The 18,481-nt window shown below is 54.3% G+C and overlaps 1 protein-coding gene across 3 annotated transcripts; it reads left to right on the forward strand.

The window, feature by feature from the left end:
• Positions 1 to 1,980: 1,980 nt before the first annotated feature.
• On the forward strand, positions 1,981 to 9,238 carry CPXM1 (carboxypeptidase X, M14 family member 1). Of its 3 annotated transcripts, XM_086701837.1 has the most exons (15): positions 1,981 to 1,995; positions 2,346 to 2,551; positions 3,946 to 4,107; positions 4,312 to 4,421; positions 4,546 to 4,685; positions 4,788 to 4,878; positions 5,499 to 5,649; positions 5,735 to 5,823; positions 6,183 to 6,306; positions 6,390 to 6,586; positions 6,667 to 6,846; positions 6,930 to 7,227; positions 7,410 to 7,549; positions 8,678 to 8,780; positions 8,879 to 9,238. In XM_086701837.1, the coding sequence occupies exons 2-15, from the start codon at positions 2,380 to 2,382 to the stop codon at positions 9,118 to 9,120; spliced, it is 2,199 nt and encodes a 732-aa protein (XP_086557963.1). In that variant the 5' UTR covers positions 1,981 to 1,995; positions 2,346 to 2,379; the 3' UTR covers positions 9,121 to 9,238. The 3 variants fall into 3 exon arrangements, with proteins under 3 accessions (XP_086557963.1, XP_086557964.1, XP_086557965.1); XM_086701838.1 differs by lacking the exon at positions 1,981 to 1,995 and having other exon boundaries at positions 2,296 to 2,551; positions 3,955 to 4,107; XM_086701839.1 differs by lacking the exons at positions 1,981 to 1,995; positions 6,390 to 6,586 and having other exon boundaries at positions 2,296 to 2,551; positions 6,767 to 6,846.
• The last annotated feature ends 9,243 nt before the right edge of the window (positions 9,239 to 18,481 follow it).

Here is an 18,481-nt window from a genome sequence, read left to right on the forward strand (position 1 = left end):
AAAGGCTTTTGGAAACAGGTGATGCTGAAAAGCAATCTGTAGAATGAGGATGCAAATTTGGTGAACCAGTGCAAAGGCCCTGAGGCTGGATGGGCCTGATGTGTTGGAGGGAATGCTAGAATGCCAGTGTGGCTGGAGGAATATGAGCCAGAGGAGCCCAGGGTGATGAGAGGGGAAAGGTGTGGGTAGGGAAGAGCCTTGTCATAAGGGCCTGGCCGGTGAAACCCCTAGGGACTTAAGGCAGGAGCAAATTGACCAAATTTTTTTTTTTAATTTTAAGGGAAGGAGGAAGGGAGGGAGAGAGAGACAGAGAGACAGGGAGAGAGACAGGAAGAGAGACAGGGAGAGAGAGAAAGAGAGAGAGAGAAAGAGAGAGAGAGAGAGAGAGAGAGAGAGAGAACACAGTGGGGGAGGGGCAGAGAGAGGGAGAGAGAATCCCAAGCATTCACTACCAATCCCTAGGTGGGGCTCGAACTCCCTAACCATGAGGTCATGACCTAAGCCAAACCAACAGTTTGACGCTTCACCCACTGCACCACCCAGATGCCCCAGAACTTGACCCGATTTAACTGTGGGTGGGAGCCTCAGAAGGCTGAGATGTCCTAGCTGGGTGGCCCCTCACACCCGTCTATCAAACTTGGGTGAGGTTGGGGTCAGAGACAGAGAAGTGGCCAGATTGGGTTTTGGAGGAAGAGGGAGCAGCCCTCAGGACCTGTTCAGACCCACTTCTAGCTCCATGGGAGCCTGTGTTGACCTCTCACGGCAAAGAAGCCTCAGCGTATAGTACTGTCTTTCTGCCCCTGATCTGGCCAGCCCCATGCCTCAGGAACCCTTGGCTTTGGCGCCTTTCCTTGAGTTTTTCTAATCTCCCTTTGGTGCCTGGGACCCAGCAGTGTTGCCCAGGCGGGACGCTCCAAGGCAGAAGTGAGGCCCCGCGGGCTCTGACCCGGTTACTCCCGTTCTGGGGACTCTCTACCCAGAATGCTTGGGTTGGGGCAGATGCCTTGAGGCGCTCCAGGACTCGCTTCTGCGTTGGTGCTGGGTCAGTTCCTGGGGTACAGTGGGGTATTTCTTGGGAGGGATCATGGGAGACTGGGCCGCCAGAATGGTTTGGGGGTGATACAAAGTGTTTATATAGATAGAGGCCCTGCAAAAAATATTTGCTCAGGGCGGCACGCACTCCAGAGGATTCCTGACCACCTCTGGGCATCGCTTCTTAGGTGGGGATGGCAGTATCTCCCTGGCGGGCTCCTTGCAAAGACAAAACACTGCCCAGAGGAGCACAGTGGACGCATTTCCTTCCTTCTGGGAGGCGATCTGGTGTGGGGGAATCAGAGGGGGCTGGGGAGCCGGAATGGGAAAGGGCCCGCTCTCTGGAATCCCGGGATCCGGGGCGACCAGCCAGCAAGAGACCCCGGGCTGCTGGCCCCTGGGAGGACACTGAGGTGGCGGTGGGGAAGGCAGCAGGGAGGGCCGGACGCGCGCGCATCAGGCCTCGGCCCCTCCACCCACGGCCCCAGCCCGCTGGGTATCGGCTCCCGCTCCTCTCCTCGGATTATGTAAGCCCAGAACGTGGCAGCCGGGTGAGCAAAGGAGTAGGGGAGGGCAGGGGGAAGGAAGAGAGAAGAGAGGCGGGGCCGGAGAAGGGGATGGCGGTGGGAAGCACCGCCTCTGGTTGGGCCCCTCGAGTGGTCTTTCGGAAAGATTCCTGGAGGGCTAGTCCTCCCCCCACCCCCGCTCCGCCCCCGCCCCACCCCGCGCCTTAGTCCCCCCCCCCCCCCCCCCCCCCCGTCTTTCTGTCCCATCCACCCTGGCAGGGGGTTTTCTGATTCTGGGTGGATTTCCCTCTTGGGTAGCAGTTTCCTCCCCAAAGTTCTCAGCTTTGCTGCCTTGGCCAAGTCAGTTGGGCGCTCTGAGCCTCAGTTTACCAGTTTGTAAAATAAGGTTTGATCGAGAGGCCACGTGCAAAGCGCCTGGCACGGTGTGTGACGCCAAGTAGGTGCCCACTGTGGGGCGGGCGCCTCACAGAATTAAGTGGGATCAGGGGTGCCGAGGGGCTGTACAAACCCCAGAGGGCAGCGCACCAGCCGGGCGGGTGAGCTCGGGACGGCCGGAGGGGGCGGGGCAGGGTCGGCGGGTGCGGAGACCCGCGGCGGCCGCTCCGGGGTCTGTCGCTGGAGCACCGCCCGGGCCCTGCCCTGCCCTGCCCACCCCTCCCCTCCCGGGTCCCAGGCCCGCGGGCGTGCGGTGGGCGGGCCGGAGGCGCAGGGGGCGTGCGGCGGCGGCAGGAAGGGGCGGGGGGCTCCCGAGCGCCCGGCAGGAAGAGACAAACCCACCGACCGCAGCAGGCCCCGCGCATCCGCACCTTTGGACTCAGCCATGTGGGGTCTCCTGCTCGCCTTGGCCACCTTCGCGCCTGCCGTCGATCTGGGTCTGGGGACGCCCGGCGCCTCCGGGCTGGGCCTCGCGTCGCCCGCTACCACCAAGGCCCCGGTCTCGACCCTGGCCCCGAGTAGCAACCCGGCACAGCAGCCCTCGGGGAAGAATAACGGTGAGCGCCCGGACCGAGGGCCCGCTTCTCGGGCTAGTCGGTCACCCTACTCTCCCGTCCACTGTGTGCCGACCCTTCCCCAACACACACACACACACACACGCACGCACACACACTCACGCTCACACACTCCCTGCCTGGAGCTTGTGTGCCGACCCTTCCCAAGCGCGCGCGCGCGCGCGCGCGCGCACACACACACACACACACACACACACACACACACACTCTCCTCCCTTCCTTCCTCCCTGCCCCTTGTTACGGCTGCTGACTCAGCAGCCCTAGTTCCCGGCCAGACCAAGTCAGCGGTCCTGGGACTGGAGCCAGTAGGATGTTGCCTCTTTCAGCCCCAAACCTTCCCTTTTCACAGATGAGAAAACTGAGACCGGAGCCAGCAGAAGGGGAGAAAGAGGGACAGACAAAAGCACCGAGACTAAATGGTGCAGAATTAGACTTAGGACAGAGAGAGCTTAAGGGCAGGGGCTGGAAGGAAAGAAGGAGAGGAAGGCAGGGAGAGTGCTTTTTGCTGAGGCTGCCTGGAGGATAGGGGCGCCATCAGGGGAAGGGGAGAGGCAGGCTGCCCGACTTCCTGACTTTTCAGAAGTGAGTAGGTAGAGGAGGAAGTCAAAGGGATGGCCCCCAGGAGGGCTTCTCAGAGGAGGCAAATGAAACTGGGTCCTGAAGGGTGGATATCTCTGAATTAGGAAGAGCCAAAAAGAGAGAGCAGCGAAGAAGAAACAGTATGTGGAAAGGCATGGGTCACCAGATAGGAAAACGTACAGCCCGTTCTGGAGGTACCTGGAGAGCCTGCGTGGGTGCGTGGGGAGCTAGTGGCATCTACCGTGTTCCAGGCCCTGTGCTGAGGGCGAGCAGGACACAGGCCAGCCCTGGAAAGCCTGAGCACCCAGACAAACATGAATCTGAGGACGGAACATCTCAGCCCAGAGGGCAGATGTAGCGATAAAGGCAGCACCGAGGCTTTGGAGCATGAGACTAAGTCTGGAGCTGAGGAAGGCTCCTGGGCTGAAATTCAAAGAATGGGAGTTAGGCAATGAGATCAGCGGTGGGGGACAGTGCGATGGAGAGGGTCAGCCCAGGCAAAGGCCTGGAGATAAAGAACTAAACTCAGCTCTTTGGAGCAACCAAATAGTTCCCAGTGGCTGGGTGTAGCTCTCCATTGGGGAGGGTCAGCGATGAGGCTGGCCAAACACGTAGTCACGTCAAGAAGGAGAGGAAGCCAAGAACGTGCCGGGAGAGGCAGGTGGGGGTCAGACTTCAAGTCCATGCTAAGGTCTTTAGATACTTGAGGTTGGGGGTGGGGGTGCTGCTAGGGGCTTGCATGCTTCTTGGGCTGGCAGACCACTCCATCTGCCCTGATGTGCCTCCCTGGTCCCCAGGGACCTCAGAACAGCACGTCCGGATTCGCTTCGTCAAGAAGAAAAAGGTCATTATAAAGAAAAGAAAGAAGCTAACTAGACCCAGGCCACTGGTGACTACCGGGCCTCCAGTGATCACCACCCCTGCGGGAGCCCTTGACCTCCCAGAGGAGAAGGAACCAGGTACTGCCCTTCCGGGGGGCCCTGCCCAAACTTGCAGCCCATGGGCCACATACTGACGTCACCTTTGGCCTCATGGGCAAAGGCATGGCCCCAGCTCGCCCAGCACATGGGCAAGCATAGGCTCGGCTTCCTACCTGCCCTGACCACTCTCTCTCTCTCTCTCTCTCTCTCTGGTCCTGTTTCACTGCTCTGTCCCTGCCCCAGGCTGCCCCCCTTTGGGCCTGGAGTCCCTGCGAGTCTCAGATAGCCAGCTCGAGGCATCCAGCAGCCAGTCCTTTGGTCTTGGACCACACCGGGGACGGCTCAACATCCAGGTCAGCAGTCCTGGGTCCAATTAGGGCAACCCCTAGGAACTTCTTCCCTGCACCTCCCCAGGCACCATCCTGGCCCACCCTATACTGTTCACCTGGGTCTGATGGCCATGTCCTGTGCCCACAGTCAGGCCTGGAGGATGGTGATCTCTATGATGGGGCCTGGTGTGCTGAGCCTCAGGATGCTGAGCCGTGGCTTCAGGTGGATGCCAGGCACCCCACCCGCTTCTCGGGCATTATCACACAGGGCAGGAACTCTGTCTGGAGGTGAGGCAGGCTAGCCCAGTCCAGGAAGTCACGGGCAGACTCGGGAGGGTTGGGGTGGGAGTCCTGAGGCCACGGAGGATCTCTCCCGACCTCTCCTGCCAGGTACGACTGGGTCACATCATACAAGGTCCAGTTCAGCAATGACAGCCGGACGTGGTGGGGGAGCAGGAACCGTAGCAGTGGGATGGATGCGGTGAGTGGTCCCATGGGGGCTGGGCCCCACTGTAGGGTACTAGGCTGGGCTGGGGCTCCTCTGAGGTCAAGGAACAGACGCCCACTCAGCATCCCAGGAGAAAGGGGGTTGTTGTCAAGATGTGTGGCACCCACCAGGCAGCCTTGGGGCCAAGCTGCTTTGGAAGATGCCTACCTCCTCCCCAGATACTTTCTCCACGGGGTGGGTCCGCTTCATGCTGTAGCTTCCTGCTGGAACACCCTTTCTGGTCGATGGGCCTCAGGCCCTTGCGCCACTTCTCACCTCCCCGCCGCTCTGGCTTTCCCATCTCACGGACCCCTTTTTATACCAGGCTACAGTGTGGGGCCTGGTCAGCTTTAGGACTGGCTGTTCCTGAGCGATGGGGCCATATTGGTCTAATAAGCTGCGACCCAGCCAGAAAGCATGGTTGCCTAGAGCGGCCTGTTGGCAGGGGGTAGGAGGGGGGGGCGGGTGGTCTGTGTTTGACAGAGAGTGCAGGTCTCCAGGCAAGCCCGCCAGGGTGGGTTTGGTGGTGAGCTCGGAGGCCTGAGCTCCTTCTCTGCTTCCGGGCCAGGCTGCTGGGGTTTGAGCAGTCTCATTAAAGGACTCGATGCCCCCAGGTATTTCCTGCCAATTCAGACCCAGAGACACCGGTGCTGAACCTCCTGCCTGAGCCCCAGGTGGCCCGCTTCATTCGCCTGCTGCCCCAGACCTGGCTCCAGGGAGGCGATTCCTGCCTCCGGGCAGAGATCCTGGCCTGCCCTGTCTCAGGTGGGCAGTCGGACAAGGGCTGGATGAGCAGGGTAAAAACCTCCGCCGTGGACTCCCCCTTGACCGTGAATTCATTCTCCACCAGATCCTAACGACCTATTCCCTAAGGCCCCTGCACTGGGATCCTCTGATCCTTTGGACTTCCGGCATCACAATTACAAGGCCATGAGGAAGGTCAGACATGAACTCCTATGACCCAGGAGGGAGGAGCTGCCTAGCTCCGGTCCCCTTCCCACCAGGGCATAACCTGCTATGACTGTCCTCATGTCCCCACTCCCCCTACTGTCTCATCCTTCTCGCCCGCTGACCCCTAAACTCTGTCCCGGTTTCCTTTGCTGTGGTATTTCCCTCATCCTAACCCTTCCTTCTGGTCTGCTATTGCCCTGGTCCTATTCGGTGCCATGGTGCCCCATCTGTGTGGGCCACCGCTGGTTTTTGTGAGCCCTTCCATGGCCTCATGTGGTCTGACCCTTGGGTCTAATCCTCCCGTGCCCCATGCCGTGCTATACTCTGCCCCCGCCCACCCCCCCCAGCTGATGAAGCAGGTGAACGAACAGTGCCCCAACGTCACCCGCATCTACAGCATTGGGAAGAGCCACCAGGGCCTGAAGCTGTACGTGATGGAAATGTCGGACCACCCTGGCCAACATGAGCTGGGTACTGGCAGGTTCTGGGCAGGGAGAGGTGGGCACAGGGAAGGGTTGTGGGCGCGAGCCCACGTGGAGCCCCTGTGTTCCCAGGAGAGCCTGAGGTGCGCTATGTGGCCGGTATGCATGGGAATGAGGCCCTGGGGCGGGAGTTGCTCCTGCTTCTGATGCAGTACCTGTGCCGTGAGTTCCTGCGAGGGGACCCGCGGGTGACCCGGCTGCTCACCGAGACACGTATTCACCTGCTGCCCTCCATGAACCCTGATGGTTATGAGACTGCCTTTCGCCGGGTAGGCCGCCTGGCATGAGGGCCACCCCGCTCCTTCTGCCCTGATGCCTGCTTGGCTTGAACAGGCCCCTTCCCTGGCAGGGCTCGGAGCTGGTAGGCTGGGCAGAGGGCCGCTGGAACCAGCAGGGCATTGACCTTAACCATAATTTTGCTGACCTCAACACACCGCTGTGGGAAGCAGAGGATGACGGGCTAGTGCCTGACACCGTCCCCAACCATCACCTGCCACTGCCCACTTACTACACCCTGCCCAACGCCACCGTGAGTCTTCTGGGGAAGTGGCGGAGGGTCGTCGGGGGGCTCTTGTCTCTGTCTCCCACCTCACCCCACCTGACCCTGTCTAGGTGGCTCCCGAAACGCGGGCAGTGATCGAGTGGATGGAGCGGATCCCCTTTGTGCTGAGCGCCAACCTCCACGGGGGTGAGCTCGTGGTGTCCTACCCGTTCGACATGACTCGGACCCCGTGGGCTGCCCGTGAACTCACGCCCACCCCGGATGATGCCGTATTCCGCTGGCTCAGCACCGTCTATGCTGGCACTAACCGGGCCATGCAGGACCTAGACCGCCGACCCTGCCACAGCCAAGACTTCTCCTTGCATGGCAACATCATCAACGGCGCTGACTGGCACACAGTCCCCGGGAGTATGTGCCTCAGGGTAGAGTTAGCCCTGGCCCCAGAACCCTGTCCCCATGAGACAGTCTGCTCGGTCCACGTAGAGCAGCGGTGTTGACCATCCCTCCGGGAAGTGTCTCACAGAGGAGGGCTACCAGGCGGGCAGGGCTCCCTTCCCCCACTTAGGCTCCAGTATCCATGGCCACCCTAGGTATGAATGACTTCAGCTACCTGCACACCAACTGCTTTGAGGTCACCGTGGAGCTGTCCTGTGACAAGTTTCCTCACGAGAACGAGCTGCCCCAGGAGTGGGAGAACAACAAAGATGCCCTCCTCACCTACCTGGAGCAGGTTGGATCCGAATCCCCCCCCGACCCTGGCCTGCCGTGGTCTGCTGTCCGTGTAGGGTTGCAGCTCCCACCAGGGGGGGGCCTTCCAGGGTCCGACCGGACGTGCTGACTCACAGAGGCCTTGGGTCGCACTTGGTATCAGATTGACCTGGAGGGTTAGAGCACTGAAAGCACAGTCTGCCGGCAGGGCAGCATCAGACATCATTAGCCGGGAGGTGTAGACCGCACAGCAGTATAGACCCGGGTCCCCGGAGCTGTCCCAGAGCTGTCTTGGGAGAGCTGTTCTCAGAAAAGACCCATTATTCAAGTGCAGGGGGTGTCCTGGCATAGACGCGTTGCATCCCACAGGAACCATATCCCTTGTGATGGCTCTGTGAGTATGGTTTCCAAAGGTTCCAAAATGACAAGCCCTATTTCAAGGGCCGCTGAACTTGGGGAAACCCAAAGATGAGCCTTCCTACCAGGTGTTTGTAGTTCTCCCAGTCCAGATGCATTTTATCCATCAGGAGTTTATTTTATTTTATTTTATTTTATTTTTATTATTTTTTAATTTAATTTAATTTTATTTTTTTAACGTTTATTTGTTTTTGAGACAGAGAGAGACAGAGCATGAACGGGGGAGGGACAGAGAAGGAGGGAGACACAGAATCGGAAGCAGGCTCCAGGCTCTGAGCCATCAGCCCAGAGCCCGACGCGGGGCTCGAACTCGTGGACCGCGAGATGGTGACCTGAGCTGAAGTCGGACGCTTAACCGACTGAGCCACCCAGGCACCCCCTTTTTTTTTTTAAAAAACATATATTTATTTTTGAGAGAGAGAGCATGCACGTGAGCAGTGGAAAGGCAGAAAGAGAGGGGGACAGAGGATCCAAAGTGGGCTCTGTGTTGAGAGCAGAGAGCCCGATGTGGGGCTCGAACGCGGGAACTGAGAACGTGACCTGAGCCGAAATTGGACGCTTAACCGACTGAGCCACCCAAGTGCCCCCATCAGGAGTTACTTTTACCAGGGTATTGCCACCTAGGAACATAGACATGCCATCTTCAAGTGTGCTGTGAACAGAGCTGGAAAATGAAGTGAAGGTCACACCTCATGCAGAAAGAAAAGGGTTTTGATAGCCTTTTCCCGCACAGGTGCGAGTGGGCATTGCAGGAGTTGTGCGGGACAAGGACACAGAACTCGGGATTGCCGATGCTGTCATTTCTGTGGACGGGATTAACCACGATGTAACGACAGGTGTGTCGGGGAGGGGATGGCGGAGGTGTGGGAGGCCTTTAGGCAGGGTCAGAAGCTGAGGATCACTGGATCCTGATCGTGACCTTCACTCTTGTCAGCATGGGGCGGGGATTACTGGCGCCTGCTGACCCCAGGGGACTATATGGTGACCGCCAGTGCTGAGGGCTATCACTCAGTGACGAGGAGCTGCCGGGTCACCTTTGAAGAGGGCCCAGTGCCCTGCAATTTCCACCTCACCAAGACTCCCAAACAAAGACTTCGAGAACTGCTCGCCTCCGGGGCCAAAGTGCCCCCAGACCTTCGGAGGCGTCTGGAGCGCCTGAGGGGGCAGAAGAATTAACACCTCCAGGTGAACAGCCCCAGAGCCTTGGGCAGGCTGGACCTGTCCAGAACTGAAAGCGGGAGGGACAGAGTGGGGGGAGAGGTGCTGAGGCTCATTAAAGCTACTTGGTACCTCAGGCAGCCTTCCTGCGGTCTCTGTGTCCCAGGTCCTGCCCCTGGGCCAGGCCTCGGCTTCCCCTCCTCCCCGATCCTAGTCCACACACGCTGGCAGGCTCTCATCAGATGACTTCTGGAGAAATGGTGTGGAAAGAGGATCCCGCCCGGGTTCTTGAACCTAGGGCTTGCCAGAGCAACTCCTCCATCAATCAGCTTCAGCAGGAACCATTGCAGTGCTCAGACCCAAGCATGCATGCAAGGCGTCAAGGATAAACAGTGCCCTCCCAGCCTCCCGGGGCTCACCGTCAAGAGAGGGGACGGTTTGGCACGGTGCGGGCCATGCTGTGGGAGCACAGACGGGATTACATACGTGGGTGTGAAATACGGCAGCGCAGTTCGGCAGGGACTCAAAAGGTCAAGGATGCAACAGATGGGAAGGTTCTCGGAGGTTAGATGGGAGGCGGCCCAAGTGTGGGGTATGGACCGAGAGCTCCAAGGAGAGACCAGACGAGGAAGACAGAACAGCGGGGGACATTAGAATTTGCTCCACCAGCCCTCTTTGGGGGGTGTTGGTAAATGACAAGATTTGATCCGTTTCCTTCAGACTGAAGGGCAAATTATGTGTCAGTCTTGCGAGGGAAATAGCCCGCTTAGGTATTTTAAGCCAGAGGAAAATTTAACGCTGGGCATTGGCTATAAAGGTTTTGGAAGAGCTGGATGAGAAAAAGAAAGGAGTTTTACCTGAAAATCAGGCCACTTACCGTTTGCAGCCACTTTGCCATGATCACTTGTCGTGGCTCGAGGCTGAAGCAGAATAGTTTCTTCCTTCCTTCCACTTTCTAGTCTCCAACCTCCAAAATCCACTGGCAAAATCTAACTGTAACTGGGGCGCCCGGCTGGCTCGGTCAGTGGAGCGTGCAACCCTTGATCTCGGGGTCGTGAGTTCCAGCCCCATGTTGGGTGTAGAGATTACTTAAAGAAATAAAATGTTCAGAAAAATCTAACTGTGCCCTAGCTTGCAAAGAAACCCACAAAATGTAGTTTCCAGGCGCCCCCCCCACCCCCGCCTTGCAGTTCAGAGAAGAGCTTGTAAGGGGCAATTACTAACGTGTAGATTCAACACAAAGACATCCATATAGCCTTCCGTTAGGCAAGCTGTGCCTTAGTGTGGGCTGTTGTATTGTCTCTGTTTCTAGAGCTGTTTCCGCCCCTCATATTTTCTTTTAACAAAATGCTTATTTATTTTTGAGAGAGAGAAAGAGAAAGCATGGGGGAGGGGCAGAGGGAGACAGATCTGGAACTGGTTCTGCAGTGTCAGCAGTGAGCCCGATGCAGGGCTCCCAGCTCACAAACCGTGAGATCATGACCTGAGCCGAGGTCAGACACTTAGCTGCCTGAACCGCCCAGGTTTGGCACCCCAAGCCTCTCATAGTTTCAAAATCAGATCACCGGGAGGAATTCAGTGCCACAGGTCCCATCTCCCTGCTCCCCACCGCCAGCATCATCTTTTTCCCAAAACAAGAAGAGATGGTTTTTATTCGTCAAAGCTGAAGATACATAATGAAAAGTGCACTTAAGAGCCCAGCTTATTGGCTGAGTGGTTTACAAGACGGGACTCAACTCTAGACTATAATAAACTCACTTCCAATGTAAAGATACACGCACCTCGAAAGTAAAAGGCTGAAAAAGAGGGATGCCTGGGTGGCTCAGTCGGTTAAGCGTCCAACTTTGGCTTAGGTCATGATCTCACAGTTTGTGGGTTCGAGCCCCGCCTTGGGCTCTGTGCTGACAGCTCAGACCCCTGGAGCCTGCTTCTGATTCTGTATCTCCCTCTCTCTCGCCCTCCCCCACTTGCCCTGTGTGTGTCTCTCTCTCTCAAAAATAAACATTAGAAAAATTTTTTAAAAAGGTTGAAAAAGATACATTATGCAAACATTAATCAAAAGAAAGCAGGAGTGGCTATCTTTTTTTTCCTAAAGCTTTTATGTATTTATTTACATTTATTTATTTATTTATTTATTTTGAGAGCGAGAAAGCACAAATTGGGGAGGGGCAGAGAGAGAGAGAGAGAGAGGGAGGGAGGGAATCCCAAGCAGGATCTGCCCTGTCCATGCATAGCCTGAAACGGGGCTCGAACCCACCAACCGTGAGATCATGACCTGAGCCGAAGTCAGACGCTTAACTGACTGAGCCATCCAGGTGCCCCATGAAGATTTTATTTTTGAGTAATCTCTACACCCAACGTGGGGCTTGAACCCACAACCCCAGATCCAGCGTGCCCTGCCGACTGAGCCAGCCAGGTGCCGCGGGAGCGGCTCTCTTAACGTGAGCTAAAGTTGACTTCAGGACAAAGTGACCTTTCTATATGCATTTTAGATTTAGCGGTTCGGAGGGAGAAACAGAGCAGGTTCAGTGTTTTTTGTTTTGTTTTGGAAATTGGCTCTTGAGCATGAAAAGGGAAGCAGGCCTTGATGCCAAGATGACGTCTTGGCAAGAGACTAGAGGGATAGCAAGAGTGCCCTTCCCCTCCTCTCGGGACCCACTGAAGGTCACCTGATCTGGGAGGTGGGGAAAGGAAACTGGGCCCGACCTGGGTGGGGAGGGGAAAGGACAGGCCCAAGAGGATGGGCGGCTTGCACAGGCATCTGTCCCAACAACCTGGGGCCCTGGGTCAGCAGGGCCGGTGTAGACACTACTCATCACCTCTTAATGAGTGGCTGCTCTTGAGTCAACGGCCCCACTAGCCGTGGGTCCCGCTCTGCTACAGAGTGCTGTGGGCGTCATCTGACCTTCCTGTTTGTCAACAGCCCAGGACGCTCCCCCTCTTGAGACAGAAGGGGAGTCCTTGTCACCGGAGTAGTGGTGCTCTGAAGGCCTAGCCCCTGTTCTCCAGGTGCTGGCGATGGGGATGGTGGAGGCCCTCAGCGTCGCATCCAGAACCTTCTCACCAGCCGGCACACCCATCCCTCGAGTGCAGGGCGTGTCGGCTACTGACATCTCGTAGCTTCTCTCGAGTACTGCTCTTAGCCAAACGGGAACCTCTTGACACTGGGGTCACATGCTTTGGCAGCCTGTAGCCGGCGACTGACTGGCACGGAGCCATCAGAGCTATCTCCTTGCCACCGAGAGGGTCCAACGTGGTGGCCTTCAAGCCCCAGAGGTCCCCATTGGGATCGTGTCAGACTCCTGCTGAGACCACATTCTTAGCTCTTTCCCCTGCCCTCTTCTGCTCCCCTCACTGCTTTTCTTCCAGAGAGCCCTTTCACCAGCACCCACGTCCCCACTTTAGCTCTGTTTCAGGGGATCCCACCCAAGGAGCTAGGCTTACGGCAAGTGCTGAGTAAACGGGGGGCTCTGAGGGCAGGGTAGCCCCCCCCCCCAGTCTGGGCTTTGCTGAAGGAATTCGAGGCCTTGCTGGGGTTCTTCCTCCCGCTCTGACAGGCCTCACTCTGTACATACACACACGGGCCCAGACAGCCCCTGTGACCCCCTCTTTCCTCAACTTCTGCTCCTGAACTGCTCCCCCAAGGAAGCAGGTGTGAAGGACTTCTGTCAACCTTGAGGCTTCATTATGAGCTTCCGGTCTTCAGGTGAGACCAAGAGAGGGGGGCATCCCTGCCTCACTCAACAAGAGGGCAGCGAGGTGCCGGGCGGTCTCGGTAACTGTGCCCGGCCCGGCCCGACCCCGTCGGGCTCCGTGCTGCAGAACGGGCCGGGGCACCGTTGAGAGGCCTGCCAAGTTTGGGCCTCCTCGGCAGCCACCCCACCACATTCCACCCGGCGGCCACAGTTTGTCTTGGCAAGGTGGCCTTCTGGGCCTGGCTCCCAGAAGGGCCTAGGGAGCAGCCCCAGACAAACCAGCTTTCACCACAGAAGCCGAAGCTTGAGTCCACGCCAGCCCCAGAGTGGCCGGGCCTTCCTCCACCCACCTGAAGGTAAACTCGGATTCTGGGCGAGTGGGCGGAAGCGTGGAGGGGAGCCAGGGGAACCCCAAGAGGGCCATCAGGGACAGGGACCCAGGCCAGGGGGGGTGCTTTCCTGGACTCACGGGATGGCTGCCAGACTGTGGAGCATCCCTTGGCCACGGTGCCAGATACACGGCCCTTTGCAGCCCTGCCACGGAGATGCGTCCACGCTTCCCCTCTCCCAGCGGCTCAGGAGCTTCCCCCAGCTCCGCCAGGAGCCCTGGCAGCCCTGTCCGCCCGCCTGAGGGGTGCACTGCACAGCCAGGGGTACATCAGAAGCCGCTTTCGTTCCCAGGCTGGCAGGGGATGGATGGGGAAGGAGAGGCTTTGAAGAAACAAGATGGCAGGTTGCTGGGCCCCAAGGAACAACAGACCTGCTGAAGCATTTTTCCTTCCCCTTTTAAACACTTGGCTCCTACTCTCTCAAGGAATAAAATTACCTAAAGAATGTGCCCCCAAAATGGCCTTGTCTGTGTTATTGTCCTGGTGCGAAGCCTTTTCTGTATCTTTTGAGTCGGGAGATCTCTTCCATTCTGTCTCCAGTGGCGGGGGGTGGGGGTGTCTGTGCAGCCAGAACCCCCTTGGCAGTCCTCGCAGCTCTAAACCCAGAACCACGCCATCTGCCCAGGGCTGCCACTCCGCTCCCCTGCAAGCCCCCTGCTTGGCAAGGCAGGGAGATTTGGGCCCCTTTCCCTTTGGGAAGTAAGTGGAGGCAGGGTCTTCTGGAAAGACGGCCCACGAGTGCCCTTCTGCAATTCCAGTAAAGGGGACCCAAAGCCAGGAGTCCAGCTAGGGGGAGACAGGTTAGAGTTGAGGTGGAATGACTTAGGGAGACATTAATTTACATGTGTTCTTTTGTGTTTGCAGCCCTGCTCCCAGAAGGTAGCATGGCAGGGTGATGTACCCTGGCGGTTTGCAGGGCTCGGCATTTTGTTTCCCAGAAGCCTATCTTCCTTAAAAAAGGGGGGAGGTGAGGGCCAATGAGTGCCTTCTGGGAAGAGCAGTAGAGAGAGAGAGAGCAATGAAAGGAGAGACAGATTGAGATTGAGACTGAAAGAGAGAGAGGGAGGGAGAGAGGTGAAAGGAGAGAGAGATTAAGATTGAGATTGAAAGAGAGAGGGGGAGAGAGAGATGAAAGGAGGGAGATTGAGACTGAGACTGAAAGAGAGAGAGGGAGATGAAAGGAGAGAGAGATTGAGATTGAGATTGAAAGAGGGAGGAGGAGAGATGAAAGAAGAGAGAGATTGAGATTGAAAGAGGGAGGGAGGGAGAGAGATGAAAGGAGGGAGATTGATATTGAGACTGAAAGAGAGGGAGGGAGATGAAAGGAGAGAGAGATTGAGATTGAGATTGAAAGAGAGAGAGGGAGGAGGAGAGATGAAAGGAGAGATTGAGATTGAGATCGAAAGAGAGAGAGAGGGATTGAGGGAAACAGGGGAGGGACTACCTATTAACAAATGGTATCTCCTGGGTAAAGGATGGGAGTTCACCGTCCAACGCATAAGTAGTTAATGCGATGGCTTAACATCACACATACAATGAATGCAATTCAGCACGTTAACAAAATAATGGAGAAAATCATGTGATGATCGCAAGATATGCAGAAAAGCATTTGATTAAATTAAATGATTTCAATAATTAAAAAAAATTTTAAAGAAAATTAGGAATAAAAGGATTATCTATAAAACCAGACATGATATTAATGATGAAAAGTCCAAGTTTGCCTTTTGAGGTCAGGAACCAAACAAAGATGTCCACTATTACTCCTTTTATTCAACAGTGAATTAAGGGTCCAACCAGTGCATTTAGGTAAGAAAAAGAAATAAGGACTGGAAATAAAGAAGTAAAACTGTCCTTTGTAGCTAAGAAAATCCAAGAAAATCTATGGATAAAGTATTACTAGATGTGAGTTAAGCAAGGTTGCTGGGTATAAGGTTATTATTCAAAAATCAATTGCATACACACAACAAACAGTGAAATTAAGAAAATATTATTTATAATAGCATAAAGTAATCAAATACCGAGGAATAAATGAAAGATGTGTAAGACAGAGGCCTATAAATTATTAAGAGGAGTTTTAAAAGAAATAACTGACGGAATATACAATATCCATAGATTGAAATACTCAGTATATCAAAGACATTAATTCCCCATTAACTGCTCTACAAATTTACAGATGCAATGCCAAGGAAAATTCAGCAGGTTTTTGAAATAGAAATTAATGAACTGATTATAACATTAGTATGGAAATGCAAAGGACCAAGTGTGGCCGAGATAATCATGAAGAACTAAGCTGGACAATTTGCCATACTAGATATCAAAAGTTACTATAAATCTAACGTAATTAAGATAGTGTGGTATTGGTGTAAATATAAACAAAAAGACCAGTGGATCAGAATAGAGAATCCAGAACAGACCTATACATATATGGACATTTGATTCATGATAAATTCATTTGATTCATGCACCCACTGTGGTGCAGTGGGTAACAGTTGGTCATTTCAATAAATGGAGCTGAGCCAACTGAGCATCCATACAAAAACAATTAAACGGGACTCCTCGCTCATACCATGCCTAAAAATATCTTCTTGACTTGGGGGTAGGTAAAGATTTCTTAAAAGGATACAAGAAGTGGGGGCACCTAGGTGGCTTAGTTGGTTGAGTGTCCAACTTTTTTTTTTTTTTAATGTTTATTTATTTTGAGAGATGGGGAGGAGCAGAGAGAGAGAACCTCAAGCAGGCTCTGCACTGTCATTGCAGAGCCCCATCCAGGGCTCGATCCCTTGAACCATGAGATCATGATCTGAGCTGAAGTCAAGAGTTGGATGCTTAACTGACTGAGCCATCCATGTGCCCCAAGCACAGGACTCTAGATTTTGACTCAGATCATGATCTCACGTTTCCTGGGATCAAACCCTGAGTCAGGCTCCATGCTGAGTGTGGAGGCTGCTTAAGATTCTCTCTCTCTCTCTCTCTCTCTCTCTCTCTCCTTGTGCTCCTCCCCCTTTCATGTTTCTCTCTCTCTCAAAAAAAAAAACCTACCAAAAACAACCATAAATAAATGATTGATAACTTAGACTACATTCAGTTGAGAAGTTCTGGTCATTAAAAATCTCATAATGAGGGGTGCCTGGCTGTATCATTTGGAAGGGCATGAGACTCTTGATCTTGGGTTGTGATGAGCCTCACACTGGGTGTAGAGATTACTTTAAGAAATTTTAAATCTCATAATGAGAGTGAAGAGAAAGAGAATGTTCAGGAAACGATAGGAGAATGAGTCCACAGGGATAGTCAATGCTGCACACACATCAGGACCCACGCGTTGGGGGTCTTCTTGTGAACACCAGTCTTCAAGCATGGTGGCCTCAAGGAGGTGGCCCATTTCCTTCCACTGGGTGTTATTACTGCCACCGAATGGTAGCAGAGGAAGGAAGGTCAAGGGTATAGGTGCAAAGGCGTGAGTAGGGAGGCAGGAGGGGCCACCCTAGGTTAGGGGCTAGAGACTTCAGAGAAACACGGTCTGTGAAGAGCCCATGAGAAAGACACTGTGATGTATGAACTTTCTTTTTTAAGTGTATTTATTTATTTTGAGAGAGAGAGAGACAGAGAGAGTGAGCGGGGGAGGGGTATAGAGAGAAGGAGAGAGAGAATCCCAGACGGGCTCCGCATGGTCAGTGCAGAGCCTGGCAGAGCCCAATGTGAGGGTCGAACTCACGAACCATGAGATCATGACCTGAGCCAAAACCAAGAGTCAGACTCTTAACTGACTGAGCCACCCAGGCGCCCCTGAACTTTTTCTTATTTAGAGAAGTTATCCCAGTGAAGAGAAAAGATATCCGGGGGTCCATTCGAACCACCTCAAGGATGTTCAATGCTTACCTCATTCTAAAATTGATCACGCAGGGGCCCCTGGCAACTCAGTCAGTAAAGCGTGTAACTCTTGATCTCGGGGCTGTGAATTTGAGCCCCACGTTGGGTGTAGAGATTCCTTAAAAAAATAAACTCTTTAAAAAATAATAATAAAATAAAATTGACCATGCAGTGGGAAAACAGACCTTAGAGGTTACTCTGGCCAAAGTCTTCTAGTCCATCTTCAAGGGCATGAAGCTTTATTGTTTTAGCTTTCACATTTGGATCCAGAATCCACCTAGAATTAATTTTTGTGTATCGTGTGAGGCAGAGGTCAAGTTTAATTTTTTCATCTGAATATCCAGTGGACTCAATGTCATTTATTGAAAAGACTGTCTTTTCCCCAAATGCATGGCACTTCCCGTTTTTCTGGGAGAATTTTCTTTCTGGAAGAAGAAGGGTCCTGCCAATATAGGTACAGGTGGGGAGAAGGGCATTTTGCAGAAGTCAGGAGGAGGGCTGGTCAAAGCTGCTGCATAGCTCTGCTTGAGTCAGGGAAGCCTGTCCACAGTGAGTCCTGCCTGAGCTACACGCAGCCCCAAAGGTCGCCAGATCCCCAGGGTAGGATGCAGAACACAGCAGCTGGGTTCTGTCGGGAAACCGGTGGCAGGAAGGCAGAGAACTTCCTGGAGATGCTCCCTCTCTAAAGGGCTAGGAGTGGAGGCTGTTGGTGGCTTGCCCATATCCTTTCGGACTTATAGTCCAGTTCCGGTACCTGCTTGCAACATCCTACAACAAAAGCCTAACTGGTGGCTTTTTCTGTGCAGATGGGAAGACAGGCCAGAAGTGCCAGAGGGGCAATCTCCTGGGAGCAGTCCTCAGGCAATTGCACAGGAGGCCTGGAGGATCAGTATCCCAGATTCTTTGCCACTCAGGTGGGAAAGCTCTGAGTTGTGTTCTACGCTGTCTCCCAGAGTTCTCCAGCAGGGCACTTGTCTCAGGTTCTGCTTCTAAGGGAACCCAAACTAAGACAAGTGGGAAAGAACATCATATCAGCCTGGGCCGCTGTAACGAAAAACCATAGACTGAGGGGCTTAAACAACGGAAATATATTTTCTCGCAGTTCTGCAAGTTAGAAGTCCCAGATAAAGGTGTCAACTGATTTAGTTCCTGGTGATTTATAAGACATCTCTTTGTGTCTTATAGATGGATACCTCGCTGTGTCCTCACATAGTGGAGAGAGAGAACTCCGGAGTCTCTTCCCCTTCATACAAGGACACCAGTTCTGTCAGGTCAGGGCCCCACTCTTCCAACCTTACTTAACCTTAATCACCTCCTTAAAGGTTCTACCTACAAATACAACACATGGAAGGAGGGGTTGGGGCTTCAGTGTACGAATTTTGGAAGGACACGATTCAGTCCAAGGCAAAAGCATCGTTGATTTAGAAC

The sequence above is a fragment of the Puma concolor genome, chromosome A3 (assembly GCF_028749965.1).
Source record: "Puma concolor isolate L17-30 chromosome A3, mPumCon1.1.hap2, whole genome shotgun sequence".
In the NCBI taxonomy this organism is placed as follows: Eukaryota; Metazoa; Chordata; class Mammalia; order Carnivora; family Felidae; genus Puma; species Puma concolor.

Bases quoted from the DNA above. Each gene is read 5' to 3' on its own strand.
- CPXM1 (XM_086701837.1), top strand. From the start codon at position 2,380: ATGTGGGGTCTCCTGCTCGCCTTGGCCACCTTCGCGCCTGCCGTCGAT. The intron at 5,650-5,734 runs GTGGGCAGTCGG...ATTCTCCACCAG, and splicing joins CCTGGCCTGCCCTGTCTCAG to ATCCTAACGACCTATTCCCT. The intron at 7,228-7,409 runs GTATGTGCCTCA...TGGCCACCCTAG, and splicing joins CTGGCACACAGTCCCCGGGA to GTATGAATGACTTCAGCTAC.